Here is a 26,489-nt window from a genome sequence, read left to right as displayed (position 1 = left end):
CTCAGAGTGCAAAAGGAAAAATCGCGTTGCCTGACTCTTCTGCAGAGTCCTCCTTTACCTCCCTTAGGGGTATGCATAAAAAATGGCGAAAGGTCATTCCGGCTAGCAGGATTCACTGCAGTGAAAGAATACAGGCGTGGCAGGGCATGGCATCCTAGTGCCCAGCGACAGTGGGATCATGCAATTTACACGGAGAGGGTGGCTGTAGCTGGCCCAGAGTGCAGCTAATTAGAGACTGATAAGAAAGGTCCCTGTCCCGTAGCAGACAAAACCTGGATGTCAATGATGACCATCATCATCATGCGTCTCTACATCTCTCCAGAGAGCATCCGAGCATGTTATTTACAAAAACCAAGGCTCAGCTTGCACCTCAACTGGCTGCTTGCTACAGGGGACCCATCACTGTGCGTGCACGTCATCACTCACGCTTTTGTCTCCACGGCCAGCAACAAGACTGCACTGAATGAGGTGGCGCGCAGTATCGTGTCGAGGCTACATGTGCATACAGAATGCCGGAGCACCTTGATCAGTGCACTAATGAAAAGCTCTCCCTCCCCACCCTTCCTTCTAAACTAATGAAACTATTCTGCTTTTCCGACTATGGTTCCACAAGTGGAAAGGAGAAATCCTTGCGATGACAGGGAGGAGATTGGAAGCCGAGTGGATTAAAGTGGCAGAGATGAGGAGAATATGAATCAGAATTTGAGCTCCTACAGTGACTGACTTACACCGAACGAGCAGATGTGAGAGTGAAAACAGCTTGACTCCCATTGTAACACAGCTATTCGCAACAAACGAGGCAGTGATTATTTAACTAAGCAAGGCTAAATATTAGCTCTTGGTTTTCAAATCGCCAGCTCAAAGACAGGTGCATGAAAGTGTTAATAGATCCGGCCCATGTTTCTTCTGCAGCAGCTGATGTTTTTGTGTTCCCATTGCCAGCTCAAAGACGGGTGCATGAAAGTGTTAATAGATCCGGCCCATGTTTCTTCTGCAGCAGCTGATGTTTTTGTGTTCCCATTTTAGTTAATCAGTTCACGTTTCATTTCACATCGATGGCACAGGTTTCAACTGCACAAGTGGCACACAAGTCCCAGGGAGCGTGCAAAGCATGCATGGAAAGCCTCCACTTCGATGCGTCCTACTACATGGAGGATTGCAAATGTACCCGACACAGGCTGTCCCAGATCTAAAAACCCTGGTACTGGCACCCCTGGGAATGCCAGGCAGATGCTCAGGTTGCACTGGACATTTAGGTGCAATGGGCATGTTAGGAGAGGCATGGTCACAGTAAACATGGCCGGCTGGAAAATGAAGAAACTCTACTTAATTGGAGAGACACGGGGAGGCCTTTGCCCAGTAGTGAGCCTAGTCAGAATGATGATGATGCTAAACTCAATTTGTTTTTGTTGTCTGCCATGCATCAAAATTAAGAAAAATGCCTTACCCAATCCTCCTGCTCTCTCCAAGGGCAGAGTGCCGGTTGTCGATCTCCGCATGGTAAGAGCACCTAAACATGTAAACAAACACATAAACAGGGCAGAGTCAGTGAGCACAGCATCAAATAAACATTGTCTGCAACATTTCAGTCATGTCAGGACGAAACTAAAGCTATTCTGTGAACACCCTTAATACAAATCCAAGTAGTTGACACAGGGTTAAAAACATTAAGCTACCATCTCTGGTTGGAGGGCCTCCTTTGAAGGCCAATTGCTACTCCGTACTCTATATGCTTCCTACTGTATTCCGAGTGCAGACTGTATGTTAAGCTCTACAGGAGTAGATGATTATTACAGATCAAGTTTTTGCAAGCTTGTACACCTGTTGTCCTCCAGCAACATTGCTGATGAGTAGTTAGTACATGCACCATTGCTTGCACTGAGGCAGGTTTCGAGTTTGGTGCAGAAAAATAGTGACTAAACATTGCATGTTTTCAATTAGTGACGTGTTAAAATAACATCACCTTAGCTGAAATCAAGAATGAGGCGACATCAGGCATAAATACTGTGCGGTGCTTCAAAAAGCCTGGTAGTGCACAAGACACTGCACCCTTTGGCTGACCAGAGGGGGCCAGTAAATTTCTTTGAGCATGGTCAACACACGTGACAAGCTGCAGTAGAATCTTGCGAATAATCAGCAGCTGCTCAGCACTGTATCTTTCAACGGTCACTACAGAGTTTCAGAATTTGCAAAGACCGAAAGGACCACTTTATGCTGCAACCTAATTACTAATTCCACCTTGGAAACAGCTTCTTTAGGCAACACTACCACAAGCATTCTACTTCAGTCTCTAAGATTTCAAAGTTTAAGATCTGAGTGCACCTCTCTTATTATTTGATGCAAAACCAAAGTGGTAGTGAACTGGGCAACCAAATGTGGCGCCTACTGAACTTGAACAAGGAGAAGCAGAGAGATACTGTAATGCAAATGCAACGGCGGCTCTGCTTACTGGCTGCTCCGGAGACGCTACATGGCTGCAGATGTACTGGAGGTCCATTTACCACTGAATTAATGTCCCACGGTATACCCGTGGGACATTAATTCAGTGGTGGAACCACAATCTGCGCAGAAGAATAGCTAGGCTAAACAAGGAGATCGAGGATCACGCGGCTAAACTTGCACAGCAAAACTGGGAGGAAATATGCAGCCGCATGGATCGCAATATGGGAGTCTCTAATACTTAGAACTTGCTCCATCATCTACTTGACCCTACAGGTAGCAAGACCACTCACAGGCAGAACCTGCAAAGGCTTGTACGTGCCTATGCAGGCATACCAGAGGACTGCTTCCTTGAACCTGAAGACAATATATTGGCAATGCTCCAAGCCAAAGCTTCCCAGATTATGGCGGTCCGGAAAACACGCAGCTCAACTCCCCCATTACTCTGGGTGAGGTTAGGACGAAAACTGCGAGGTTAAGCTGCAAATCCACCTCTGGCCCAGATGCGGTTACCAACAAGATCCCCCATAACCTGGATGAAGAGTCTCTACCCTCCCTAACTGAGTACATGCAGAAATGCTGGTCGAAGGGCTCAATCCAACAAACATGGAAAGCGGCAAAGATCATTCTCACTCCAAAACCAGGCAAGGTCCTCAACCTTGAGAATCTCTGGCCAGTTTTGCTCATGTCTTGTGTGTAAGCTCATGCTGCACGTAGTTCAGACCTGCCTCAACCGGTTTAAGGAGAACAAGCTGTACCCCCACACCATGATTGCATTCCGACCAAAACTTTCTACGAAGGATATAATGCTTCAGCTAAGAGATCAGATTATTGAGCCTAAACCATGGGACATGAGAACAATTCTCAGACTCAACCTGGAGAAGGCCTTTGACAGAGTCACACATAATGCAATCGTGGAGAACTTTCACGAACTCGAGCTGGGAGCACACACCTTCAACTATATCCGTGACTTTCTCTCGGGGAGAAAGGTCTATTTTCCAGTAGTAGGTTTCCACACAAATGACTTCTTCCTCGGCAACAAGGGCACCCCGCAGTGAGCGGTCTTCTCACGCTTTCTCTTCAACGGTGCAAAGCTGAAACTTCCACACCAATTAGCGCAGATTCCGAAAGTCCACTATAGCCTCCACAATATCACCTTGTGGACCATTGAGGGCAGTGATGCCCAAATCGAGGAGAGGCCCCAGCGTGCAACCGATATTGTGGGGAACAATGCGGACCCCAGGGGACTGCGGACCTCTCCAACCAAATCTGAACTTCTCGTATTCTGCAAAACCAGATTAGATTCCTTGCGCAACCCCCACCGGCCATAGAACTCACTATTCGCAGAGTCCACGTTCCTCAAGTACCCACCAGTGTTTGTGTCGTCCTTGTGTTGTCCCATGTCTTTTCAAAGGCGCAGTTATGTGTGACCATGTTAACTACCAACTAGCTCAATTTGAAACCCTCTGAATACCCAAAATTAATATTTTGGGTCTAATGCTGTGGGAACGCGGCTTCAATGGCAACACAATCCAAAAACTTCAGGTAACCTCGCAGCAAATTATGAGACTCATTTGCCGCATTAGTAACCACCCTTTGGGCATGAGGGAAAGCAATACTCTCCGTTTAGTACAAGCCTTTGTGATCAGCCGCATAGCCTACACATGCCCTTGCGTATATCTCAAGTCAACTGAAGAAGAGAAAGTGGAAGCCATAATCAGAAAATGCGTCAAACAAGCAGTTCGGCTGCCCATCCACAGAGCGACTGTAAGGACTCAATCTTCATATAGCCCTAAGTGAGATTATTGAAGGGGTCACCATCTCACAATACCAACGGCTATCGGCCACACCAACTGGAAGACGCAGTCTGTCCACACTAGGTACAACATACAAACAAGAAAAGGTGCACCAACCTTCCCAAACATGCACGACAGCTTATGGTCATCCCACCGATACCTCAGAACATGTACCCAAATTTCAAAGTCATGCAGAGAGATCCAAGCCTTCGGGCAAAAGTTTTCTTAATTATACCTCTGTAGTATATGTAGATGCAGTAGATACCCCAGGTGGCAAGATGGTAGCTGTGGTCAACACAGAATATGGCACACTAATAAACGGGGCACTGTACACACTCAGCCCACACATGTTGGAGAAGAAACAGCCACTGCTCTAGCCATTACGGGAACCTCGACAGAAACCATTGTCAGCGACTCAAAATTGGCGATACGTAACTACATGCTGGGAAGAATCTCCCCATAAGCAGCACAGATTCTGCAAAATTCTCGGCCCACACGGCACTTTCGCCTAATCTGGACGCCTGCTCTTGCCTCCTTTGGTGGTAGTGAGGCGGCTCATAAGCTAGCTTGAGGACTGTCCCACCATGTTTTCTCAGAGAAATCCTCCAGCACTACAGGCTTGCAAGACTCAGATTCCGCCAGCAGAAAAACACTATCCAAATGACAGGTCAAAGCCTGGCGCAAACTTAAAGCTAACACCTATCCAAATCCGCAACTGTGTAGATTATATTCGGAGGGACTCTCTCTGACAAATGCAAAAATTGTGATAGTGAAGCCAATCTAAATCATATGACCTGGAACTGCCGACAGTATCTACCCGCGAGTCACTTCATTACCGACTCTGATCACTAGGAGGCTCTTATGTACAGCTCCGACCCAGGGATACAGATCAAGCTCCTCCAGCTGGCTGAAGACGCTGCCTGCTGCCCAAGGCATAGCGGCCGTCATTTATGCGAGGGGCGGCTTTGGGTTGCTATTTTGTATCGGCTGGTAATAATGTTTCACCACCACCACCACTACCCCAGTTGGTCAGAGGCAAATTAGCGCTACCTTCCTACACATTGCTTCGAAAATACCCTTCACGTATGCACCAAAACACTGGTGCTAAAAGCGCACCTGAAAGTTGTATACAAGCTGCAGAGCAGTTGTTAGCACTGCACACAATTCTTGTCAACGACGGCTCTGAAGGTAAAAAAATGACGGCTGCCCCAGTGACGCCACCTGTTGAGCAGAGTGCAAACTGTAAACTGTGTAAGCTCCCTGAGTTGCGCATAGGTCTGTCATATTCCTCTCCCAAGCATCCATGTTATGAGGAAAAGCAGCAACTTTTGCATGCAGGAGGCAGACTGGTGCAGCGGGAGTGCAGCATAATTCCCTTATTTTTAGCTACCGAAGTTGCTTTATTCTAGGCAGAATGCTGTTTAGCTGGATGACACAGCTTGTCAGTAATGCGTCGGCTGCACTAAGGCCTGTCTCAATGAGCTACAAAATAAATACTTGCCATGTGGATGGGTGGCAACAGCTGTTGTAAATGGCATAAATCACATGCGTCGCCTTTTTTGCGATTACCAAACACGTGCCATAACACTGCGTATTTTTATCACATGCGTAGTCTTTTTTACGATTCGCAAACACATGTCATAACACTGCATATTTGTTAAAAAGAAAAAAAACTTTGGTTCCAAAAAGCATGTGCCCTCGCACAAAATGAAATCTCGTGGGTAATAAGAGGTAGTGTTAAGCAGGTATTTCATTGTTTGCTGTTGTTGTCATTTATATGCTGAAACTGCAAATTTGTTTATTCTATTGATTCACACACTCAGCACGGTTTCAGTCCTCCGCAGGATGCATGGCAGCGGTGCGTCTAGGTTGCTCCATGGAACCATGCAGATGGCATGCATGTAGTTGTAGCTATTTAAGAAAAAAAAAAGAGGAGTCTTAATCGCACAGCCAAACTTCAGGTTCTGTTCCCCAACCTCCAGGGAGCGCAGCATGTACGCAGGTCCAGCAGACCATCAGCTTGGATTTTTAAGCGCTTGACATAATAGCAGAGTCAAGTCTGAATGGATCTTTCAATACATGTCTAAGTTGAAAAAGAATGCCAATTCACTAATTCAACCGGGAAGTTTCCATACGTTGACAACTGAGTACATGACCATCCTCTGCCTTTAAAACGTGTACGGGAAATACATATATCTAGGGAGCGCTTGTCTTCACGCCGTTCGGCTTAAGAGTGGTAAGCACAGAAATAAAGGTCTTAGGCTGTTGCTGCCCATCTTATCCGATTCGAATGCCTCCCAGAGAAATTTGCACTCTAGTGTTTAATAAAACGTCACCTGCATCCTTCTGAAAGAAGGAAACAAATGATTTGATAGACACTCACCTCCGAAGTTCAGGACAGATAAGCCGACATGAAAAACTGAGGGGTTCTCAGTTGCAGGGGAGCTGAAAAGGAAGAAACAGAGGTGCAGGTTTTAAATTCTTTTAGAAGTTTCAAATACAAGCCATTTCAATATTTATCGTATTTGGCGGGTCTTATAGAAAGAATTAAAGCACTCGGAATAAAAAAAAATTTGAAAGAAAAGGCATGTTCAACAAAATAATACCCCTGTCAGAATAGCAGAGTTAATGTCACTCGAACCGAATGGCATTCCATCCGTCGAATGTCACTCGGTCCCTCTCGGTGCTACACGGCAAAAAATAATGTAATTCGAAAATGATGTCAGCAACAATCAGTGAAAAAAAAAATACCGCAATTGAAAGACATCAGCGCATATGAAGACGTTTGAAATTGTTGTGTAGTGTTTCAAGAGCGGGTAAGAACATTTCTGTGCAATATTATAAGCTTAAAATAACATTTCAGGCCAATTTGCAGCACTGCATCCATCACAAGCCAAGCCAAGTACAAAGTCAACCACACATTCGATAAATGTAAACAAATAAAAGTGCTGACAACGTGGAAATGACTTCCAAAAGGTGAACTACTCTACTACATCTTCAAGTACTTCTGAGCTAAATAAGCAGGTAACACCAACCAGCAAGAAACACACCAACCAAAATGATTGACGGTTGCGGGAAATCCCTGCTTCACTCTCGCCACTGCCAATGGCTGCTGCTGAGACCAAGACCGAGAGGAATAGCTATCCACAGCAGCCTCTGATGTGAACAGTTTGCACCTAAACTAACATTTTTTAGCAGAAGTAAATAAATACAATATATAACTTTGGCAGTGCGCTCAATTTTTTCGCATCGCTTGTTTCTGCTGCGTATCTGGTGTCCAGAGTAGGCATTCGGATCGAGATCAAATGCGAATGAGTTCCATAAACTCATTTGATGCCGAATTTTAATCTAATGACATTAAATCTTCCCATGTAACAGCCAATTAATGACATTGTGAGCTAATGTCATTCGATGAGAATGACATTAAATTTGCTAGTCTGACAGGGGTATAAGTCAGGCGATTTCGCTCAGCTACTGTGCTGCTGAAGAGTCAATAAAAATCAGTTACTCCAGAGAAAAGGGCACCTTTTGAGACTACAAAGATCTCTTGTAGCAAAATTCCATGATAATTCCTTAGATTCAGAGCTGAAAATGGCCCTAAACAAGGGTCTATGTGGACTCAAGCCGAAAAAATGCAATTTCTTTCGGGTGGTGGTGTTAAAAATTACATGTGTCAGTGACAGATAACCTTCCAAAGCTTCAACAACTGAAAGGACTGGCCTATCCTTGACCTTTTTAGATGTTTTCATTGTTAGTACCGGCAGAGAGACCTCAAATAATCGTTGCTCAACTTCATCTTCACGTCTAAGATCGCTTGTACCTACTCACACCGACGGGCTTTGCGCCTCTTCCGGCCTTCCCTGCACGTGACGAGGTTGGTGTGGGCGACGGCTGCACCAAATTTTTAGAGCACAGGACCGTTAAATTTGCGGCACAAGAGCTAGTGACAAACACAAACACACAAACGTTCACACAAACTGAGACAAAGGAAAGCCCACTATCAATACACCACATATGACTGCCGAAGGCTGTCTAGTTGAAGTGTCACAGGCCACGCAAACGATCTTTGAAAATCCCACCTTTCGCATGGCACATTTCACTAAATAAAAACACTCGCAGAATCTCGCAACGAGTCCAAAAAGCCTACCTATGTTCAAAGTTGGTCAGTACAACCAAGAAATGACAGACAAGAGAAGAAAAGAGTGCTTGTGTACCTTAATACTTTAAACCCAATCTTCAGATGATTTGGAAAGATATTGAGCAATGGCGAGATCAGATTTATAAAAGTCTGCGTGGTATTTGAACACGACTCAAAACTATGAAGTTCTCAAGTATAAATTTATCCAAATGATTTTCAACCATGCAACACATATATTGGATACACACTTGAAATTCCGAATATTAGTTCACCTCACAGCAAAGTTCTGTCATTAAAAAATGTAGTGAAAATGGAGGGCCACATCCAGCTGCATGATATCTGTAGAAAGATTATCATATTATGCACAAAAGTGGTGCTTATATACCTTGAAAATTCATTAAAAAAATGCTGTATCAGAGCGTGTATGCAGCCAAAAAAACTGTTACTCACATATTTTGAGCTCCAGACAAAGCTACCCAAAATTAAGTACACCATTAATGGTTTTGGTGTACTTGGCGCACAGAACATTGTGATGAATATATATCGCAAAACAGCGTTTCATTGTCAGAACAAACAAAAACGCAAGATTTAAAATAAAGAGAATCTACATCAGAAGGCGACTGTCGTTTGCAGATTCGCCAGGTAAATACAGGTAAATATATTTTGGCCGACATTCGCGGCATTTGATCGCTACCGAGCCCGAGACTGATGCATCGCATGTACCCCGAGACCTACCCGACCGATACGTGTAGAGTCTGCCAGAGGGAGCCGGCAGATCACACGCACATCTTGTGGGACTGCATCAGAAATCCAAACGAAGCAAGATCAGGAACAATCCCGCCGCGGCTGGAGGCAGCAGCGAAGAGCAACGACCATGACCAACAGCTATGGGCCGTCCAGCAGGTCCTCGGGGCGCTCGAAAGGCAGGGACCCAGCGAGCCGGCAACGGCGAGCGGAGACCCGCGCCGAGTAACGGCAGCCTCGTAGACGACGTAGGCCCTCGTCGGGGCGCGCGAGCGCCCAACTGCAGGCACAAATAAAGTTTACTCCAATCCAATCCAATCTCGATCGGAATTTTTGTCCACGAGTCTCTAGCATGCAGCCAACGTTTCTAGATAAAGACAGTTGGAAAACTCTGTCCGGGTATGCGGCCCCTTTCTGTCGCCGATTTCATCTCAAAGAGATGCGAGCGCCATCTCTTGGATGGTGGGAGTACCGCGTTTGTTTTCTATGGCCTCCGTGACCACCTCAAGCATCGGTACTTTAACATCGCGCTTGATCTCAGAGGCCACGATTTCTCTTCACCGCCGCGGCGCCCATTGGCTCATTGCATTGCGCCCATTGCGCTCTACGTCTGGGGTACGTGAGGTAAGGATGCTCGAGGTTGAGCTTTTGGCTGTAAATATCGGAAAAAATTGGAAGCCCTTCTTTCCGCGGTTTAGAGAAACATGACGTACCGATTGCCTCATCGTAGTTTATGTTGATTATATTATCTAAAAACGTTGAACTGGGAGTAGCAGACGACGCGGTCATCCTAAAGCGACCGCAGCGCCACCGCGTAGACGGCGATCGCGAGGGGCCGCTCGGCTCCCTGGCTCGCCGGCGAAGTTTCCCAACTGTCTTAATCTAGAAACGTTGCATGCAGCACACAAAAGCAGACACCAGCGAAAGGCGCGGCAGAAGGGCCTTGTAATCAGGAGCTCTCCACCGATTAGTCTTGCTGCCCGTGAAGCACAAAACAGAACAGTGGTTATGGCTCTCGGCTGCTGACCCGAAAGACGTGGGTTTGATCCTGGCCGCGGCGGTCTGATTTCGATGGAGGCGAAATTCTAGAGGTGCGTGTACTACGCGATATCAGTGCACGTTAAAGAACCCCAGGTGGTCGAAATTAACGGAGCTCTTCACTAGGCGTCTCTAATAGCCCGAGTCGCTTTGGGATGTTAAACTGCCATAAACCAAACCAGAACGGCCCAGACACGTGGCATATTGGTAGAGAGCGGAATGGCTTCTGCACCTAACGCACTTTAAAAACCGCAATAAAAGGGCTGCCACTGCGCAGAAAGTCGTTCTACACGCAATGTACTGCTAACAGACGGTCAACACACAAGGCAAACAAAACAGTATCGTGTAGACTTACCGTGAATGCCCGATTAAGTCGGATACCCTTCGAAATGCAAACCTCAACCGCCGCCCCCACACACCATGTGGAAGATGTGGAAGCGTGTACAAGGTAACATGGTTGCCTGTTCCATAAATGGTATTCCGCCGTCTTGTCATGAAACACCAAATAAAAACCTATTTGCCGAGCTTATCGTTAATATTCCCCCATTTTGCGTCTACAGTGTGTGCTGATGCAAGCAAACACTCAAAAGTGAGTTTTCAAAACCGCATTTTTTCTACGAATGCAGAACCGAAACTCTTCTATTTTACCTGCACTAACGTTTCCCTGCTCGAAAACATGGGCGCGAAGTTTGAATGGTTCGCCGGCGTCAAAGCCAAATTCTCACCAAATTACTCCGAATTTATATGGGTCCCAGCCTATTCCGGGAATTTGGGGAACGAGTTGGCCCACAATAAAGCCCAAGATTTCGTCGACCGGGCAGGGGATGAGTCTGGGTCCCTTAATTTCACAAAGGACTCTATGATCACATATCGCGATCTCACCAATCATTTTAAACTAGAGAGGAGAATTTTCCCCCCTCTGCACAAAAGCCTGACGAAAGAACAAGAGGTTACGTGGCGTCGTCTACAGACGAGATCGATACGCACCCCATCTTCCCGGGTACAGATCATTTTTTCTTAATCGTACTACGAAGCGGGGCGGAGGCGTAGCAATGTTGATCAAAGAAAACTATTCCTGTGACATTTTATCTGATCACTGCTTAAGTAACGATGACATAGAAATGCTGGCAGTTAGGTGTGGCGGTCAAGCTTTTTGCGTTGTTTATCGTCCCCCACGTGGCAATATAGCCAAGTTTTTTGGCAGCTTCGAACACGAGTTATCTTTTCTTTCTGAAAACTTCTTGGCGTGCATCGGGGGCGATTTCAACATAGATATGAGCACAAGCAGTTCAGTGCAAGAGCGCATGTTAGTCACCATACAAACAGCTGGCTTCCAAAATGAAATCCGCGGACCTACACGTGTTACCTCACATTCTTCTTCTTCTTTGGATTTACTAATCACCAATCGCGAGGATGCGTCATTTGCCGGTCGTATCGCTACAGACATTAGCGACCATCTTCCTATCTTCGTCCGTCTTCAAAAAGAACCTTCCGCAAAGACAGCCTTGAAAGTCCGTCGACAGCTACTTTCCCAAAGCCGCCTTGACCATTTCAGGAACAGTATTTCACTTGTGAACTGGAATCCTGTTTTCCAGCACACAACACCCGATGAATCATACAGTGAGCTCCTTCGGCTCTTTCTCCCAATTTATAATGAGTGTTTCCCTATCGTTGAGATAAAATCTTCAAGAAAAGCACGAAAGCCATGGATGACTGCTCGCTTGGTACGACTGGCAAAAAAGAAACAGAAGCTCTTCGCGACTTTCATAAAAAGTAGAGCCCCCGATGTGTTAGCCACTTATAAGTCGCTAGGGAACCGCTTAAATAGCGAAATTAAATCATCCAGGACTGCCTACTATTGTTTAATGCGCATCTCTCAGACAGCCCGAAAGGAAAGTGGAGACGCCTAAATATTCTGCTAAATCGAAATAACCAACATCAGGACCTCGCGAGCCTAGTTATGCATGACAAGGAAATCGCTGGGCCGTCCCTTGCAAATCCCTTCAACCAATATTTCACTGAAGTTGGAAGCAGTCAGTACAATCCAGGTATGTCTCGATTTTTGGGCAACAGGCTAAACGAATCGATGTTTCTTGAACCAACCGACGAAGCTGAGGTTTACTCGGTGTGCAAAAGTTTAAAGAACACGACAAGTCTTGACCCAAGTAATATTCAAAGTTTACCTGTAAAATACGTACTACCTTTGATCGTGCCATGCCTTACACATATTTACAATACCGCGCTTCGCACAGGACGTTTTCCCGCTGCCATGCAGGTGGCCAAAGTTGTGGTTATTTATAAAAAAGGCGATAGAAACGTTCTAGGAAATTACAGGCCAATATCTGTACTACCTTTTTTCTCCAAGGGGCTAGAGCGAATAATGCATCGACGTTACAATTTCCTACAGAAGCACTGCGTAATAGCTAACTGTCAGTATGGATTTACAAAGCATAGATCAACTGAGCATGCTCTGCTTGATCAAAAAGAATACATATTAAATAACTTCGAAGCTCAACACCTCACCTTAGGCGTCTTTGTAGACTTTAGCAAAGCATTCGATACACTGAATCACGAAACTCTGTTTAATAAACTCGACCACTAAGGTATACGTGGCCACGCCCTCAGTCTCATTCAATCGTACTTCAGTGCTCGTCGCCAGTATGTTGCTTTAAATCACAGCTCTTCGGACTTGTTAGCAATCACAAACGGCGTGCCCCAGGGCAGCCTTCTGGGGCCGCTCCTATTCAACATATATATTAATGACATATGCAACATCAGTAATTTAGTTAAATACATCATATATGCTGACGACACCAGTCTATTTTTGTCCTCACGTGACATCAAAGAACTAACTAGCACCGCAAATACAGTTTTGTCATCATTATCTGAATGGTCATCTTTGAACTCATTAAAAATAAACAAACTAAAAACTAAAGCTTTATTGTTCCATCCGAAGGGGCAGCATATAGGCAGTGTGCCACCACTCTATTTCGACAACGCCCCCATTGAGTACGTGGAAACCTTCACATTACTCGGAGTAGTATTTACTGCTACTATGTCGTGGGACGCCCATGTAAGCAAAGTGTGCCTATCCCTTTCCAGATATATTGGGATAATTTAGCGGAATAAACATATTTTACCCGCAAAAACTAAGCTGAATCTGTACTATGCGTTCTTTTATTCTTATGTATCGTATTGCTTCCTTGTATGGGGACAAACCACAGCATCTAACATCCAGAAGCTTCTAGTACTGCATAAAAAAGTATACTTCGCGTAATTGCTAATGTACCGTATGATGCTCCGACACGTCCTATCTACCAGCAATACAGAATGATACCCGTAACAAGAATGTTCGATTAAAGGTTTGCATCCTTCTATAAAAAAAATAATAGCCGAAGACGACACATTTTTTTCTAGCATTGTGACACTTACACCACATCGGACATGACACGACAGCGTATCATCTATTCATTACCACAATGCAGAACAAACTATGGCTTTTCCACACTAAAATACATTCTTCCCAAATACTTGAACACGCCATTTTACGACACGTTGCTCAGCATGTCTGTCTCGGCTATTCGAAATGTGTTTGCAAGCTAGGTCCCACAGTATGCGTACCCATGTATAGAATTCTATTGCATTGAACCGTAAATGTTGTGTAAAACCTTTATTCTGTTGTGCGGAAATACTACTTGTTCATGCAAAATAAGAACAGTTTCCTTTCATGCATGTATTTTAAAAAAAAAGTTTCTTTTATGCACGTATTTAAAAAAAAAAATTTCCTTTTATACACATATTTACATGCCCTGACTTTCCGTGTACCTTGCGTTGTTACCAGTGTATGAAGTAACCATCATAGTCGCTACCAAACTGCCTCTTTGTAGGGGTGGCGAGGCTTGTCAAGCGGTCGTAATGACTGCTTTTTTCTTGCGCGCCCTCAGTTTTTGTAAAAAAAAAGCTGAAATAAAGTGATTGATTGATTGATTGATTGATTGATTGATTGATTGATTGATTGATTGATTGATTGATTGATTGATTGATTGATTGATTGATTGATTGATTGATTGATCACTCCTCGCGCACATTTATCCAGATTTTTACAACCCAAACTGTAAACACTGTGGCCAACGAGCCACTTACGATCACATCCTGTGGGACTGCAAAATAGAGCCACCTCCGGGTGATCTAGTTACCGCTCCTTCTCCCGAGCGATGGGAGACCGTGCTGGCTAGCTCTGACCCCAGAACGCAAGTTTTGGCAGTGGAGCGGTCTGACAAGTTGTCGATGGCTGCGTAGTCTCGACCACTTAACGCGACCTCTTACCAAGCACTCTCCGGCGAATAAACTGTCTTACAATCAATCAACCGGGTGAATGAGAGAAACAAGTATATTCAGCGTGATGGTGCGTCGCAGCACGCCTCCGCGTGAATGTAAAAAAGCGGAAATACAAAGGTCATGTTCCTCTGTCAGGATATGGTGGGCGGCTAGATGTTTGATTGGCGCCGAAATTATAATTAATCGGGCCAACCTGCCCACCACTGCACTCTCCGTAAATTCGGAGGGGGAGGAGCGACAAATCTCTCCACCCCGCGTGCGGAAGATGAGGTTAGACTGCTGACCGGCGATAGGGGCCACGCCTGATTAGCCGTTGACCGGAGGCATGAGGCGTAGGCAGGTTACTTATCAAACACTTTTATACTTGGGCAAATCAGCACAACAAAAAGTTACAAAACAAGGCCCAACAAAACAGCGGCAATACAGAGACGCGACACGAATAAACACAGAATCGAACACAAACAACTATTAACAATAGGAAGGAAAGCAACAGGGCGAGAACTATACAACAAAGTTACACGATTAAAGCAATGTACAAAAGAATAGGACGAGAACAGCGACAGAACAAAGAAAAGAGTGGAGCGAGTGGTGAGAATCGGTGGCTTAGCTGCGTAGTGGCAAGGTCCGGTCGCAGGGAGCGTCGGGCTGCGGAAGCGCGCGGTGCTGATGGGGGGGGGGGGGGGGGGGGTGCGGATACGGGCGAACTTGGGCAACGGGTTACGCGTCTTCCACGCGTCTTTCGGGGCCGCCGTCGCCGCGCTCTACGCGTCAGACACCGCCTAGGCTCGCTTGCCGACCACTGCCCTGGCTGACCCTACACACGTCGGCACGCACCGAAATCTCTAAACCAACTAACTCGGTCGTGATTTTCCCGCCACCGTGTTCACGTGACAAACCACAAAAAAACAAATAAAAGCAAACGAATCCTCTCGGCCCCGTGCACCAACGATTTACAGATGTTGAGAAGGGGGGAGAAGAAACATGAAGAAACTGAAGGGGATGCGAAGGAAAGGTATGGTCCTAACGAGGAGCGATGTTAACTTCCCAAGGTTGGGACGGGTGCTAGGGCATTCACCGGCCGCTTCCCGTCCCCCCCTCGCGAAAGCACTCGCTTCCCGGCGATAATCCTGAGGAGGGGGGCGGCGTAGTCTTGACCCCCCAGCGTCGCGAGGGGTCAACGCCCACGCGGGGGGGAGGCAAAGTCATCGCCGCTGCGTCGCGACATGCCCGCATACTACCGGCGCCGTGGCCAGCCGTGGCCAATTTGGTCGGAGAAGAAAAAAGAAAGATAAGGCATGCGCGCACTTTGTGACATCCTCATGCATCAAAAAACGCTCTTTTCCGGCCTATACTATAGTCAGATACAACTTAAGAAGGCAGCGGCTTTTCCCCATCAAAGAACCCCCCTCGAGCCAATGGCGTCGACCGATTCTCATTGTCCTGCTAGCGTGACAATACAGGGAGTGGAAGATGAAAGGGGATAGTCCTCTCCCTCCATAGTCGGGGATAGACCCCTCTCTCCTTTGTGGGACCGCTCCCTGTATTGTCACAATAGCAGGGTCATGAGAATCGGCCCACGCCATTGGCTCGAGGGGGGTTCTTTGGTGGGGAAAAGCCGCTGCCTTCTTAAGTTGTATCCGACTAGGTTTCAAAGGGATGGGCGCATTCCAAATTGGCAAATTGGTTTTTAAGGAAAGGAAATGGCGCAGTATCTGCCTCACATATCTCGGCGGGCACCTGAACCGCACCATGAGCGAAGGGAGGAAGGTGGGAGTGAAAGAAGAGAGAGACAGCACACGGGCGTTTTCTGCGTTTCACCTCCATTGAAACGCGGCCGCCACGGTCGGGATCGAAGCCGGGTACTCCGGCTCGGTAGACGAGCGCATTAACCACTGAGCCACCGTGGCGGGTATGGGCGCATTCCTGAATTACCGCATCGGTATTCCCGAATGAGGAATGTTGGATCACTCACAAAACGTACCTCTGTCAAGCGCGTTGGACAATCATGACCGGATGATAAAACTGAATCCTTTCTAGACATTCCTTTTATAAGAAAGCTGCTCTTTTACATCACTGAATAGTTTACTACTGCCCTATGAATAGACAAACGGCGGTGAAACTGCGCAGAACTTGGGTATAGTAAAAAGGGAGTAATTACTGACTGACATCCACCCAAGCGCAGCCATACGGCTACTCCACCATATACGGCTCCCCCACAAATCTCTTCCACCTAGGGGATTCTCCTAAACATTTGGCCAGAGCTTGGGTATTGCGATAACTTTTGTCTCGCAGTGAGTTTGACAACGGCACCTGCCAGGTTCAGCCACGCATGATGCAAACCCGTAATTGTCTACGCCGAAATCGATGAACTGAAAGCCGCCAGCGCCTGGCTGCTGCCGACGGGCGCGGCGACCCGCCATGAAAGGAGTCGCGTCGGGTGCCTCGATGCGCGCCGCCCTCTGCCGCTTCGTGGATAATGGGGACATCCTTTGAGGGGGTCAGTGCAGTGCAAGTGCCGCTAGGGTCCCTACAAATACTAGGAACCCTAGTGCCGCCACGGCGAGGGCACGCGCCATTTTTGTGCCCGCTCCTTATCCCGCCTGCGTCAGTTGCACATTCGGCGGCCTGTTTCCCATCTATTGCAACTTTTCTTGGCCGCAAGAAAGGGACGACATGTCAGGGTGTTGCGGGCACAAATCATTCCCGAAATGGCTGGAGAATGTTTTAATTTCCGAGAGATCCGAAAAGAAGGCTCCTGTAAACAGTAAAGGTGAAACGTGACAAGTGGCAGCCGGCCAACACTTCACGCCTATGCAATGTAAGTGCCAGGGTGTCGAACCGGATTTGTTTCGGCTTCGGTCAGGGCTCGGGTTCACGCCTTTTGGACTCAGTTCCGGGTTCGGCTCAGGAGCGACATTCCGTTCCGGTTTGAACCGGTTCAAATGGGTTCAAACGGTTCCAGAATATAAAAAATTCACAACGTAGATTGTTTTTATTCAAAGTTATATGGCTGTTTGCTTTTAGTTGTGATATCAGCATATAAAATAAAAACTGCAAAATTTGCTCAATGCAAGGTTGTTTTGACTTTGCCCACTTTAATTTACTGTCCCGGCAAACAGCTATAAATTTACGCAAAAGCCGCGAAATCAAATGCACTCAGAATTAGTGCAAATGGGCTATGTATACGATTGAATCTGTCTTATGAGGTACGTAAGGGAAAAAGCTGACAGATTTTGCATCTACTAAAGCCTTCAGCTTCAGTAGTTTCAGATCTTGTCCATGTCACGCGAGGGAATTTCCCTTGCACAGAGTAAACACGCAGACGCCGTGAGGACCAACGGATGTGCCTACTATGAGAGGAAGCTGTCCTGTATGGGCAGGCATACAAAGCCAAGACATCTTTAGTTACCCCAAAACCGACTTGCCATTCACTCTGTATTTGGTGTACTCTGGTGTAATTGTCTCCGGTGTACCGCACAGGCCGCAATTCACCGTCCATGGCGCAAACATCTGCTTAGCATGAAGTCATCCCTTCACAGGCAGCGTAGGTGTGGGCAGTTTAAAGAATGATTTTTTTTTTTTTGCAGCAGAAGAAATGCACATTCGCCTAACACGTTTTAAAACACTGGTGTCAAGGAACTCCAGAAAAGGTTGCCGATACAACGGTACAGGAAACAAATACCCTGTAAGTGCCTGAGTCTAGCAAGCCGTCCAACTGGGCTAGTCGATAAAGATTCATGGTGACACACAGCGCAAAAGACGAGAAACCAGAGTAAGAAAGACACAGGGCAAGCGCTGACTGGCAACTAAATGCTTAATTTGCTAAAAACCTTTTTATACGAGAGAAACCGGCAGAAAGATACACCACAAAACACACACAAAAACCTAAACTAACAACTAAAAACACCTCTGAAAATGCGCACGACAATCAAGCGTTCTGAAGAAAATCCATCTCCTTATCAATTTTTGAAACTGATGGTTTGCTGACGCAATTATGCTTGTCATTTTCAATGTGGAAAAAGAAAAAGCACACTGCTTTGTTTCATCAAGCACGAGTGCTGTACAAGCAGAATGATCAGACTACACGGGAAAGGGTTGAGGCTTTCCACATTGAAAATGACAAGCATAACTGCGTCAGCAAACCATCAGTTTCCTAAATTGATAAGGAGATGGATTTCCTTCCGAAAGCTCGATTGTCGTGCGCATTTTCAAAGGTGTTTTTAGTTCTGTTTTTTTTTTGTGGTGTATCCTTCTGCCTGTTTCCTTCATATCAGAAGGTTTTTAGCAAATAAAGCATTTAGTTGCCAGTCAGCGCTTGCCCTGTGTCTCTCTTACTCTGGTTCCTCGTCTTTTGCGCTGTGTGTCACCATGTGCCTGAGTCATCTGCCTTCTGGAGAGGCTATAGAGGGAGTGTAAAGAAAAGCGCACAGTGCGGAAATTGAAGGTGTCAGCAACTTCGTTAAGGAATCCCCATAACGGCTCCTCACGAGTATGTCCAGGCGGTGCGAACAGGAAAGGCAAATGAGCACTGAGACGCCTAATAAGCACAGCTACTAAAAAAGGGTGGTTTGCCGATTTGAAAAAGAAAAAAACGCGAAACAAGTTCATGCACAAATAAGTGAACGATTGGGCCCGCTGAGCGGCCCTTAAAGGGAGACTGAAGCACTCTTTTTGAAAATCAGGCTGGCAGCGGCGTCCTATAGTTTTTCATGCTGTATACTGGAATATCGCATCCAAATAAGGCAAAAACAAGCGCGAATTGCCTTTTTTAGCCGAAATATGCGGCCTGTGCCGCGGGGCACGCCGCGCGGCGCGCCGCCGCCCGTGATTGGTCAAGAGAGGTCGTGACGTCACTTTGAGGACTGGAGAAGCTGCCGATGCGGATCCGGCGCTGCGTTGAGTGCAGATCGCAGCTTTCCGTGTCGTTGTAAAAGCGAATACGGCGACTATTTTTTTTACTGACCTCCGAAGAAAAGGATACTACCGTTTGCTCATTCCACATATCACCTGAAACCAAAAAGACACAAGCAAAAAATTCTACGCCTAGCACAAGCATACGCCAGCGTCAATGACGCGATGCAGACCATGCGTAAAAGGTGCCAGCACCTGCTCGGCTTGTATTCTCGGAAACGAAGGGGTGCGAACAATACTCATGTCAATTACCACCACCAGACAGACGCCTCCTGGCTCGCCCGGAAGAGCGTCATCCTAAAGAAAAGGCTCAAAGCAGTGTATACAAAAAATCCTGTTCTCAGTACCCGGCGTTGCAGGTTGGCGCAAAAAAGTATTTCAAGGAAACGATGAAGGAGCACAAAGTTGATGTCAAAATTAGCGAAGCGCAGTTACCAAGCACTGCGAGGCATATGACCACACGATAGTGACGCAATAATTGTGTGCTGGAAACCAAGCCAAATACGCGCACAAGGCTGCTGCTTCACTCGTAGCGCGTTCAGCAGATGCCAGAAAATATTAATCGCTGCCTCGGAAACGTTCGCCCTTCCTAGATTTGTAGTTTAGGTTCAGTGAAGTGGTGGCCAACTATATGTGTGTTTAAAAGCCAAGCTAGCTGCAACTCGCCCGCTGCCACAACTTGAAGAAACCGAGTAAGGTTGCGGTGTTTTTTTGCAAAAACTCGATTGGCATTCATTCTCTCATAAATTTGCATCCGAAATCAACGTCGAACGCTTTCATTTTAATCACTTAGCTACGATTAAACGAGATGCCGCATATGAAGAGCTTCGATGCTTGCTTTGCTTTATTGTGCTTTGCTTGCTTGCTTGCTTGCTTGGAAACGTCGAACCGAGTATAAAATCCCGAACCGAGCCTTGCTGAGCACGCCTCAGGTGGTCTGGCCGCACCTAAGCTGAGAAGAGCGACACCAGGGGCTAAGTGAGCATGTTTCTACTTTTAAAAGAGGCGCTCCTTCGGAATGGTGACACGCCTCTCATGCGCGAGAAAATCGGAGGAACTGTGTCATGGTTGAGCCGCGCCTTTTCGACAGAAATCTCCAGAGGTCACATTAGGGACAAGCTCTGCATGTAGCCGCTCTTACGAAAGTGCTTCGAGCAGAGTAAGCTTGCTTTGGTCAGCTTGAATTCTTCGTCACAGCAGCGAGCGCTTGCGATGCGAGCTTATGATCTTGCGAAAAACAGTGGAAGACGACACAGTATCGGCCGTATTTGTTCATGGACACGAACGCAGAGTAGTACCCCGTGTTGAATCTGATTCTCAAGGTCCGCTGACGCGCTTTGTACGTCACAACGCACGCATCACGAGAAACAACGCGCGCTGAAAGCTCGCTCGGGTGCGCCGAAGTATCCCCGGCTCCTCAACGTGACGTCACGTTGGCCGACATGGACGAGGTTTCCCTCTCCGCTGTTCTCCTCTCCTACGCTCGCGCGGGGCGCGGGAGATTTGAACTTCGCGTTTTCAATTCGTGATTGCGCCACTGTTTTAGCCAAAATCGAAAAAATAATTGCACAGACGTGATCAGCAATGACACTACTTCAAAACCCTAAAAAATTAGCTGATTCGAAAACCGCCTCAGTATCCCTTTAAAGAAGATCTGTTCGCGCCGCCTCGGGTTCGACTCCCAGTCACGGATATTGAATCAATTTCTTTTTCCCTTTTTCATGGTTTGACCTCTAAATCTGCTGCAGGTCAAATATACACGGTCGGCGAGTGAAGCCCGATGTCCCGTAGTGAAACTTTCGCTTCAAAATACATCTAATCGTAGCGTCTGGTTAGTGCAGTGTAAAACGAAGATTTGGCTTATGCTGATGTCGTCGCCATCTCTTGCTTTGAATAAGAATATGAAAAGAAAATTAGAAAAAATTTCCGGTGGTTTGGCCAAGCACGGAATGTTGAGCAAAAGCATTTTTGCAGGCGGAAACAACACCACGTATATGACAGCAAGATTGAGATGTCCATTGACCCAGGGAGCCAGTTGTGCGCCTTCCCTTGCGTCAGAATGAACGGACTCTACAACGCTGTCAATGCTAACGCGCCGATGGCCGACATGTTTTGTTTTGTTTTGTTTGCTTTTGAGGAAAGGAAATGGCGCAGTAACTGTCACCTCTTGGTGGGCACCTGAACCACACCGCAAGGGAAGAGATAAAGGAAGGAATGAGAGAAGGTATGTAACTTGGCTGCCACATCTCCATCGCTCCTCCACCTGAAGGTCAAATTGCGGCGCCAACGTCCTTGGCTTGACTAGGCCAATAAAGCTTTCGCTTTAAAAGCAGGCTTCGATAGGTTGGGAGCACTTCGTGTATGTACGGACACAAATTTACGACATCTTCGTTGCGACTTTGCGCAGTGACACTGTTGGAAGTGCTGAATTGTGCGAGGAAGAACGTAAATTCGGTACAAAAATTTCTGTGACTTCTCTGGGGCGCTTTAAAAGGGAGCTTATATGTGGGCAGAATTCCTTGTGACTTGTCTGGAGGCGCTTTAAAAGGGAGCTTATATGTGGGCAGAATTTCTTGCCACATTGATAGAGTCTGGTGAATCTTTCGTGCACTTTTTGTCCACCAACTTGTTTCAGGATTTTTATTTTTCAAAACCGAAAACCACCGCTTCCTGGCAGCTGTGCTTATTAGGTGACTAAATGATCAACTGTCTTTTCTGTACATAGTCGTGAGAGAATTTGTGCTGATACTTTCGACCTCCTCAATCTTCGCTTTTCCATGGAATACCTGTACTGCCTCTCCAGAAGGCAGCTGACAAAGGTTCTGAATGGTCATTACTTCGTCTACGCATATACCTGCAGCATTGCCTAGCCTTTCTTGACGTCGGATTCATTAGGCCGCAAAAGCCTTTCCTAGACTTCAAACGTGGACCTTACGCGTTAGGGCGTGCCATCGAGCAAAGGGGACGTTTGTGCCGTGATCAGTGAAATGCTACACGTGAGAGCAACGAGAAACTATTGAACAACGCGATTATTTGTGTTGTGTTGTCATGCTATGTTCGTTTGGGGCATAGCCTACTTCAGCAGTATCTTAAAGGGCACCTGCCCAGGGCAGGTCATTTTTAAAAAAAATAAGCCCACTGCATAGATGAGGCATCGAAGATAACCTCTGCAAAATACTAGAGCCATGCGCGCCCCGAGAACCTGTAATAATTCAAATCAAAGCCCGCTAGTTCTTTCCTTCCACAAGCAAACGTCCACGCCCTCTACTCTGGCTCGTTTGACGTCATACGGGACACATTTGCTAAAGGCATTCCATTGGTGCGTCGTTCTGACTGACGGCAGAAGGCTGGGCGTAGCCGGGGCGTCGCGTCATCTGCGCAGCGCTTTCCCCAGCGCCTTATGTTTCATCACATGCCTACAAACCTGCATGAACGAAAAAAAAACTGAGGAGGGAGCGTCTGGCGATAGCTTGAACCCTAGTCATAAAAAGTAAAAAATAGTAAAACTGAGAGAGTCGGTTCTCCCCCGCCGTGATCACGTCATGAGATAGCCCTCTGTGTGCCGCGCTCCCTTAGTTTTTTTATTGCGAAGCAATACTACTTTAGCTACCACCTCAGCCCGTTGTAACGCGAGGCGGTGGTAGGCACCACTTGACCTTTGGCATGACCTTTGGCATGACGTCATACCATCTGTGTAAAAACGGGGCCCCATCTCGCGCCGTCACAGCGCGAGGCTGGTAGGCACCAACGGCGGCCTAACTCTCGCTCCTCTCACCAGGGGCGCCGCGCGCGGAGTGACGTCATACCATCTGTGTAAAAACGGGGCCCCATCTCACGCCGTCGCCGCGCGAGGCTGGCAGGCACCAACGGCGGCCCAACTACCGCTCCTCTCACCAGGGGCGCCGCGTGCGGAGTGACGTCATACCATCTGTGCAAAAAACGGGGCCCCATCTCGCGCCGTCGCAGCGCGAGGCTGGCAGGCACCAACACCGGTTCGCTCCTCTCGTCCAGCCTGTCAGATGCCGCCTCAAACAAGCAAGACACTTCGGCAGAATGCAAAGAGGAAGCATCAGCGAGCTACGGAGACGGCAGAAGAACGAGAAGAACGACTTTCCAAGCGGCGTGCTCAATATGCAGCCCGACGAAAACAGTCAACGTTCACAGATCACCAAAGCGTATTTATAGGTTTGAATAAAAGATGAAACAAAGTAACACGTGTGTGTCGTCATTCTTGGCTATGCGTCATTAGCCGTGTCAGTACATGGGAAACCAATAAAATAGCGGAACCTATCGTATTGCTTCGCAATTACCAGGCTTAACCAAGCTAAGCCACAGCCAGTTTTTTTTCCTCCGTGAAAGCCCCCCAAAAACAAGCTTTTAGCTACTTGTGCGGATGCCGTGTCGTGTGTAGCCTTTCGCTCGCACACTCGACCGCTCCGCACACACACCGCTTATCCTTCGTGTATCTTGTTTACGCCTTGACTCCGTCGAACGACATGAGCTTAGGAGCGGAGAAGAGACACAAACACACAGAACACATAAACACACACGGATAAAAGCAAATGGGCGGTTGCCGGGTCCGCGCTTCGCCGTGCGTTTCGAACAAAACCAACTCCCGCCCCTCCGGTCGTGAAACGATGGGGAGGCCTAAAAAAATGAAAAGGTGGCTCGCTAACTGGGGCTGACAAACAGATATATGGAAGGATGCGCTCGCTAACAAGTTTAGGTGGTCGACCGATTGCACCTCTCGATCGTTCAGTATGCGGAGAAAATGCAACGACGCTGTTTCGCGGTTGGATGCGCACGCAGCGACTGGAGTCGAACCACGATCCGGCACAGATTTCCAGGAGATTATGAGTTGAGTCGTGACTGGCTCTAACGCATCGGCCTTCCTGACAAAACGGTAAAGAATGTGGTGGTTTGCTGAAGACGCTTCGCTCCGGACGGCTACGCCCACGACCCAAGCAACTGGGGAGAGGAGGGACAGAGAAAAAAACACGACGAAACACCGCGAGGAGACCCAAAGAGCAAAATAGAGTTTTGGGAGACCCGCCGCTCTCCTCTCCCCCCCCCCCCCCCAAATAGACCGGGTAGCAAGAACCATGAGAAGAATTCTTTTCAAGGCGGGGCCATGACGTAGACATGTGACGACGCACTCAACCACACCACGCCTCCCGCTAGCATAGGGGGAGGAAGGGTGCTTTTCCCTTGCGGAGCCTACTCGACGAGGCGCGAGAGAGAGAAATCTCGAGGAGAGAACGGAAGGAGAAGAGCATGGCGAAGTTGTTGATTGCGATGGCTCTTAACTATCGCTTTCGACCAGAGGGTAGTCAGTTGCCCTTTAAAAACGACATTGAGGTCATGTCTTACACTATAAGATTTCTGCCTGCGATGAAAGACCCCAGAATTCCGTGTGAGCTTCCTGTTAATTCCTGTTAATGAAATTCCTGTCAATAACAGTGCTTACCGTGTGGGAAAACCGTATGACTGATAAACACGCACAACTGCCGGAGAACCGCACATTTAAGCTCCAAACGTAAATGCTGCGCAAGCTCAACCTCCTGACTGGTTTCCCATTCGTGGCGTGTGCGCCTTCCGGAAATTTTATGTGCGGGCGGCAGTGCATATGGCAGGTTCTCTCAGATCATGACTAGCAGTTTAGCAATATCACTCAGGATAAAAGTATACAGCAGCTCTATCTTACCGGTACTCACCTATAGGACAGAAGCGTGGAGGCTAACGAAAAGGGTTCAGCGTAAGTTAAGGACAACGCAGCGACCTATGGAAAGAAAATTGATAGATGTAACGTAGAGAGACCAGAAGCGGGTAGAGTCGGTGAGGGAACAAACGCGCGTTAATGACATCCTAGTCGAAATCAAGAGGAAGGAATAGGCTTGGGCAGGGCATGTAATGCGAAGGCAAGGTAACCGCTGGTCCTTAGGGGTAACGGAGAGGATTCCAAGGGAGGGCAAGCGCAACAAGAGGTGCCAGAAAGTTAGGTGGGCGGACGGTTTGAGGGGATACGGTGGCCGCTGCTGGCAAAGGACAGGGTTAATTGGAGAGACCTGAGAGAGGCCCTTGCCCTGCGGTGGGCGTAGTCAGGCTGATGATCTCGATGATTTCATTTCATTTATTTATACTGTCAGCCCAGATCACGGGCTGTAACAGGAGTGGATAATGAGGTATAAAAAATCTCAAAAAGACAAACATTGAAACGGGCACAAAAATCGGTACATAAAGCGTTCACCACTTATACCAAAAATAAAACACTGGCATATATTTCATGTAGACGATAAAACATCATGCAGCTTATCTAAAAATTCCCTAAGTGATTGTGAGGTGACAACAGAGTTGGGTAGCATATTCCATTCCTTAATGGCTCTTGGGAAAAAAATAAATTTAAAGCGATCATTTCGGACTGTGGGCATTCGTAGTACAAGCTGTGACGATGGAGTGATATTTCTCCTGTTTTAATTTCAAAGTACTTTGAATGGTTTATTTTCAAGCTGCGATTAATAATCTGAAAAAGAAACTTGAGCCTGTCACATTTGGTTCTAAAACCGAGCGCTTCCAAAGCAGCACGTTTACACAAAGACGTTGGGGGATAAACCTAGCACCGAGACGCTGAATTCTTTCCAGCTTCGAGCAATTGAATGCAGTGTGGGGGTCCCAAACAATTTTTCCATATTCGAGAATGGGCCTTATCAAGCTCTTAAAAACCAGATATTTGATTGAAGGGGTTGCACTATGCATATTTCGTCTGAGGCTACAGAGTGCTTTTGAGGCCTTGGAACATGTATTATCTATGTGTGAATTCCAACGTAAGTCAGAAGTAAGTGTTAATCCAAGGTATTTGTATTTATTTACCGTGGTTATTATTCTATCATTGATACTATAACTATAATCTGAGATAGTTTTCTTTCTTGTAATGGTAATAAAAACTGTTTTATTTGGATTTAATACCATCTGCCACCTTTTGCACCATTCGTTGATTTTTTGCAAAATTAGATTTAGTTCAACGTGATCTTCCAGAGTACCAATTTGTTTATAAATGATGCAGTCGTCTGCATACAATCGGACCGGTA

The 26,489-nt window shown here is 46.9% G+C and overlaps 1 protein-coding gene across 4 annotated transcripts in view; it reads right to left on the bottom strand.

Moving 5' to 3' along the window:
- The window catches only part of LOC149357730 (uncharacterized), a 326,496-nt gene that overhangs the window by 40,529 nt on the left and 259,478 nt on the right, over positions 1-26,489 (bottom strand). For 2 of the 4 annotated variants that reach the window (XM_089584877.1, XM_089584878.1), the window contains exons 4-6: positions 9,160-9,397; positions 8,064-8,126; positions 6,619-6,680 (exon numbers count right to left, since the gene is read on the bottom strand). The exons of 1 other annotated variant lie outside the window; for it this stretch is intronic. In XM_089584877.1, coding sequence (XP_089441003.1) covers positions 6,619-6,680; positions 8,064-8,126; positions 9,160-9,176 — 142 coding nt within the window. In that variant the 5' untranslated portion in view covers positions 9,177-9,397. Of the gene's footprint in view, positions 1-6,618; positions 6,681-8,055; positions 8,127-9,108; positions 9,398-26,489 lie in introns of all 4 variants that reach the window. One more of the 4 variants, XM_089584874.1, reaches the window with a different exon arrangement.

Source organism: Amblyomma mixtum, chromosome 3 (assembly GCF_055824585.1).
Source record: "Amblyomma mixtum isolate Tamu chromosome 3, ASM5582458v1, whole genome shotgun sequence".
Taxonomy (NCBI): Eukaryota; Metazoa; Arthropoda; class Arachnida; order Ixodida; family Ixodidae; genus Amblyomma; species Amblyomma mixtum.
The sequence above is the reverse complement of the archived record's forward strand: the minus strand, read 5'-3'. Positions and strand labels throughout refer to the sequence as shown.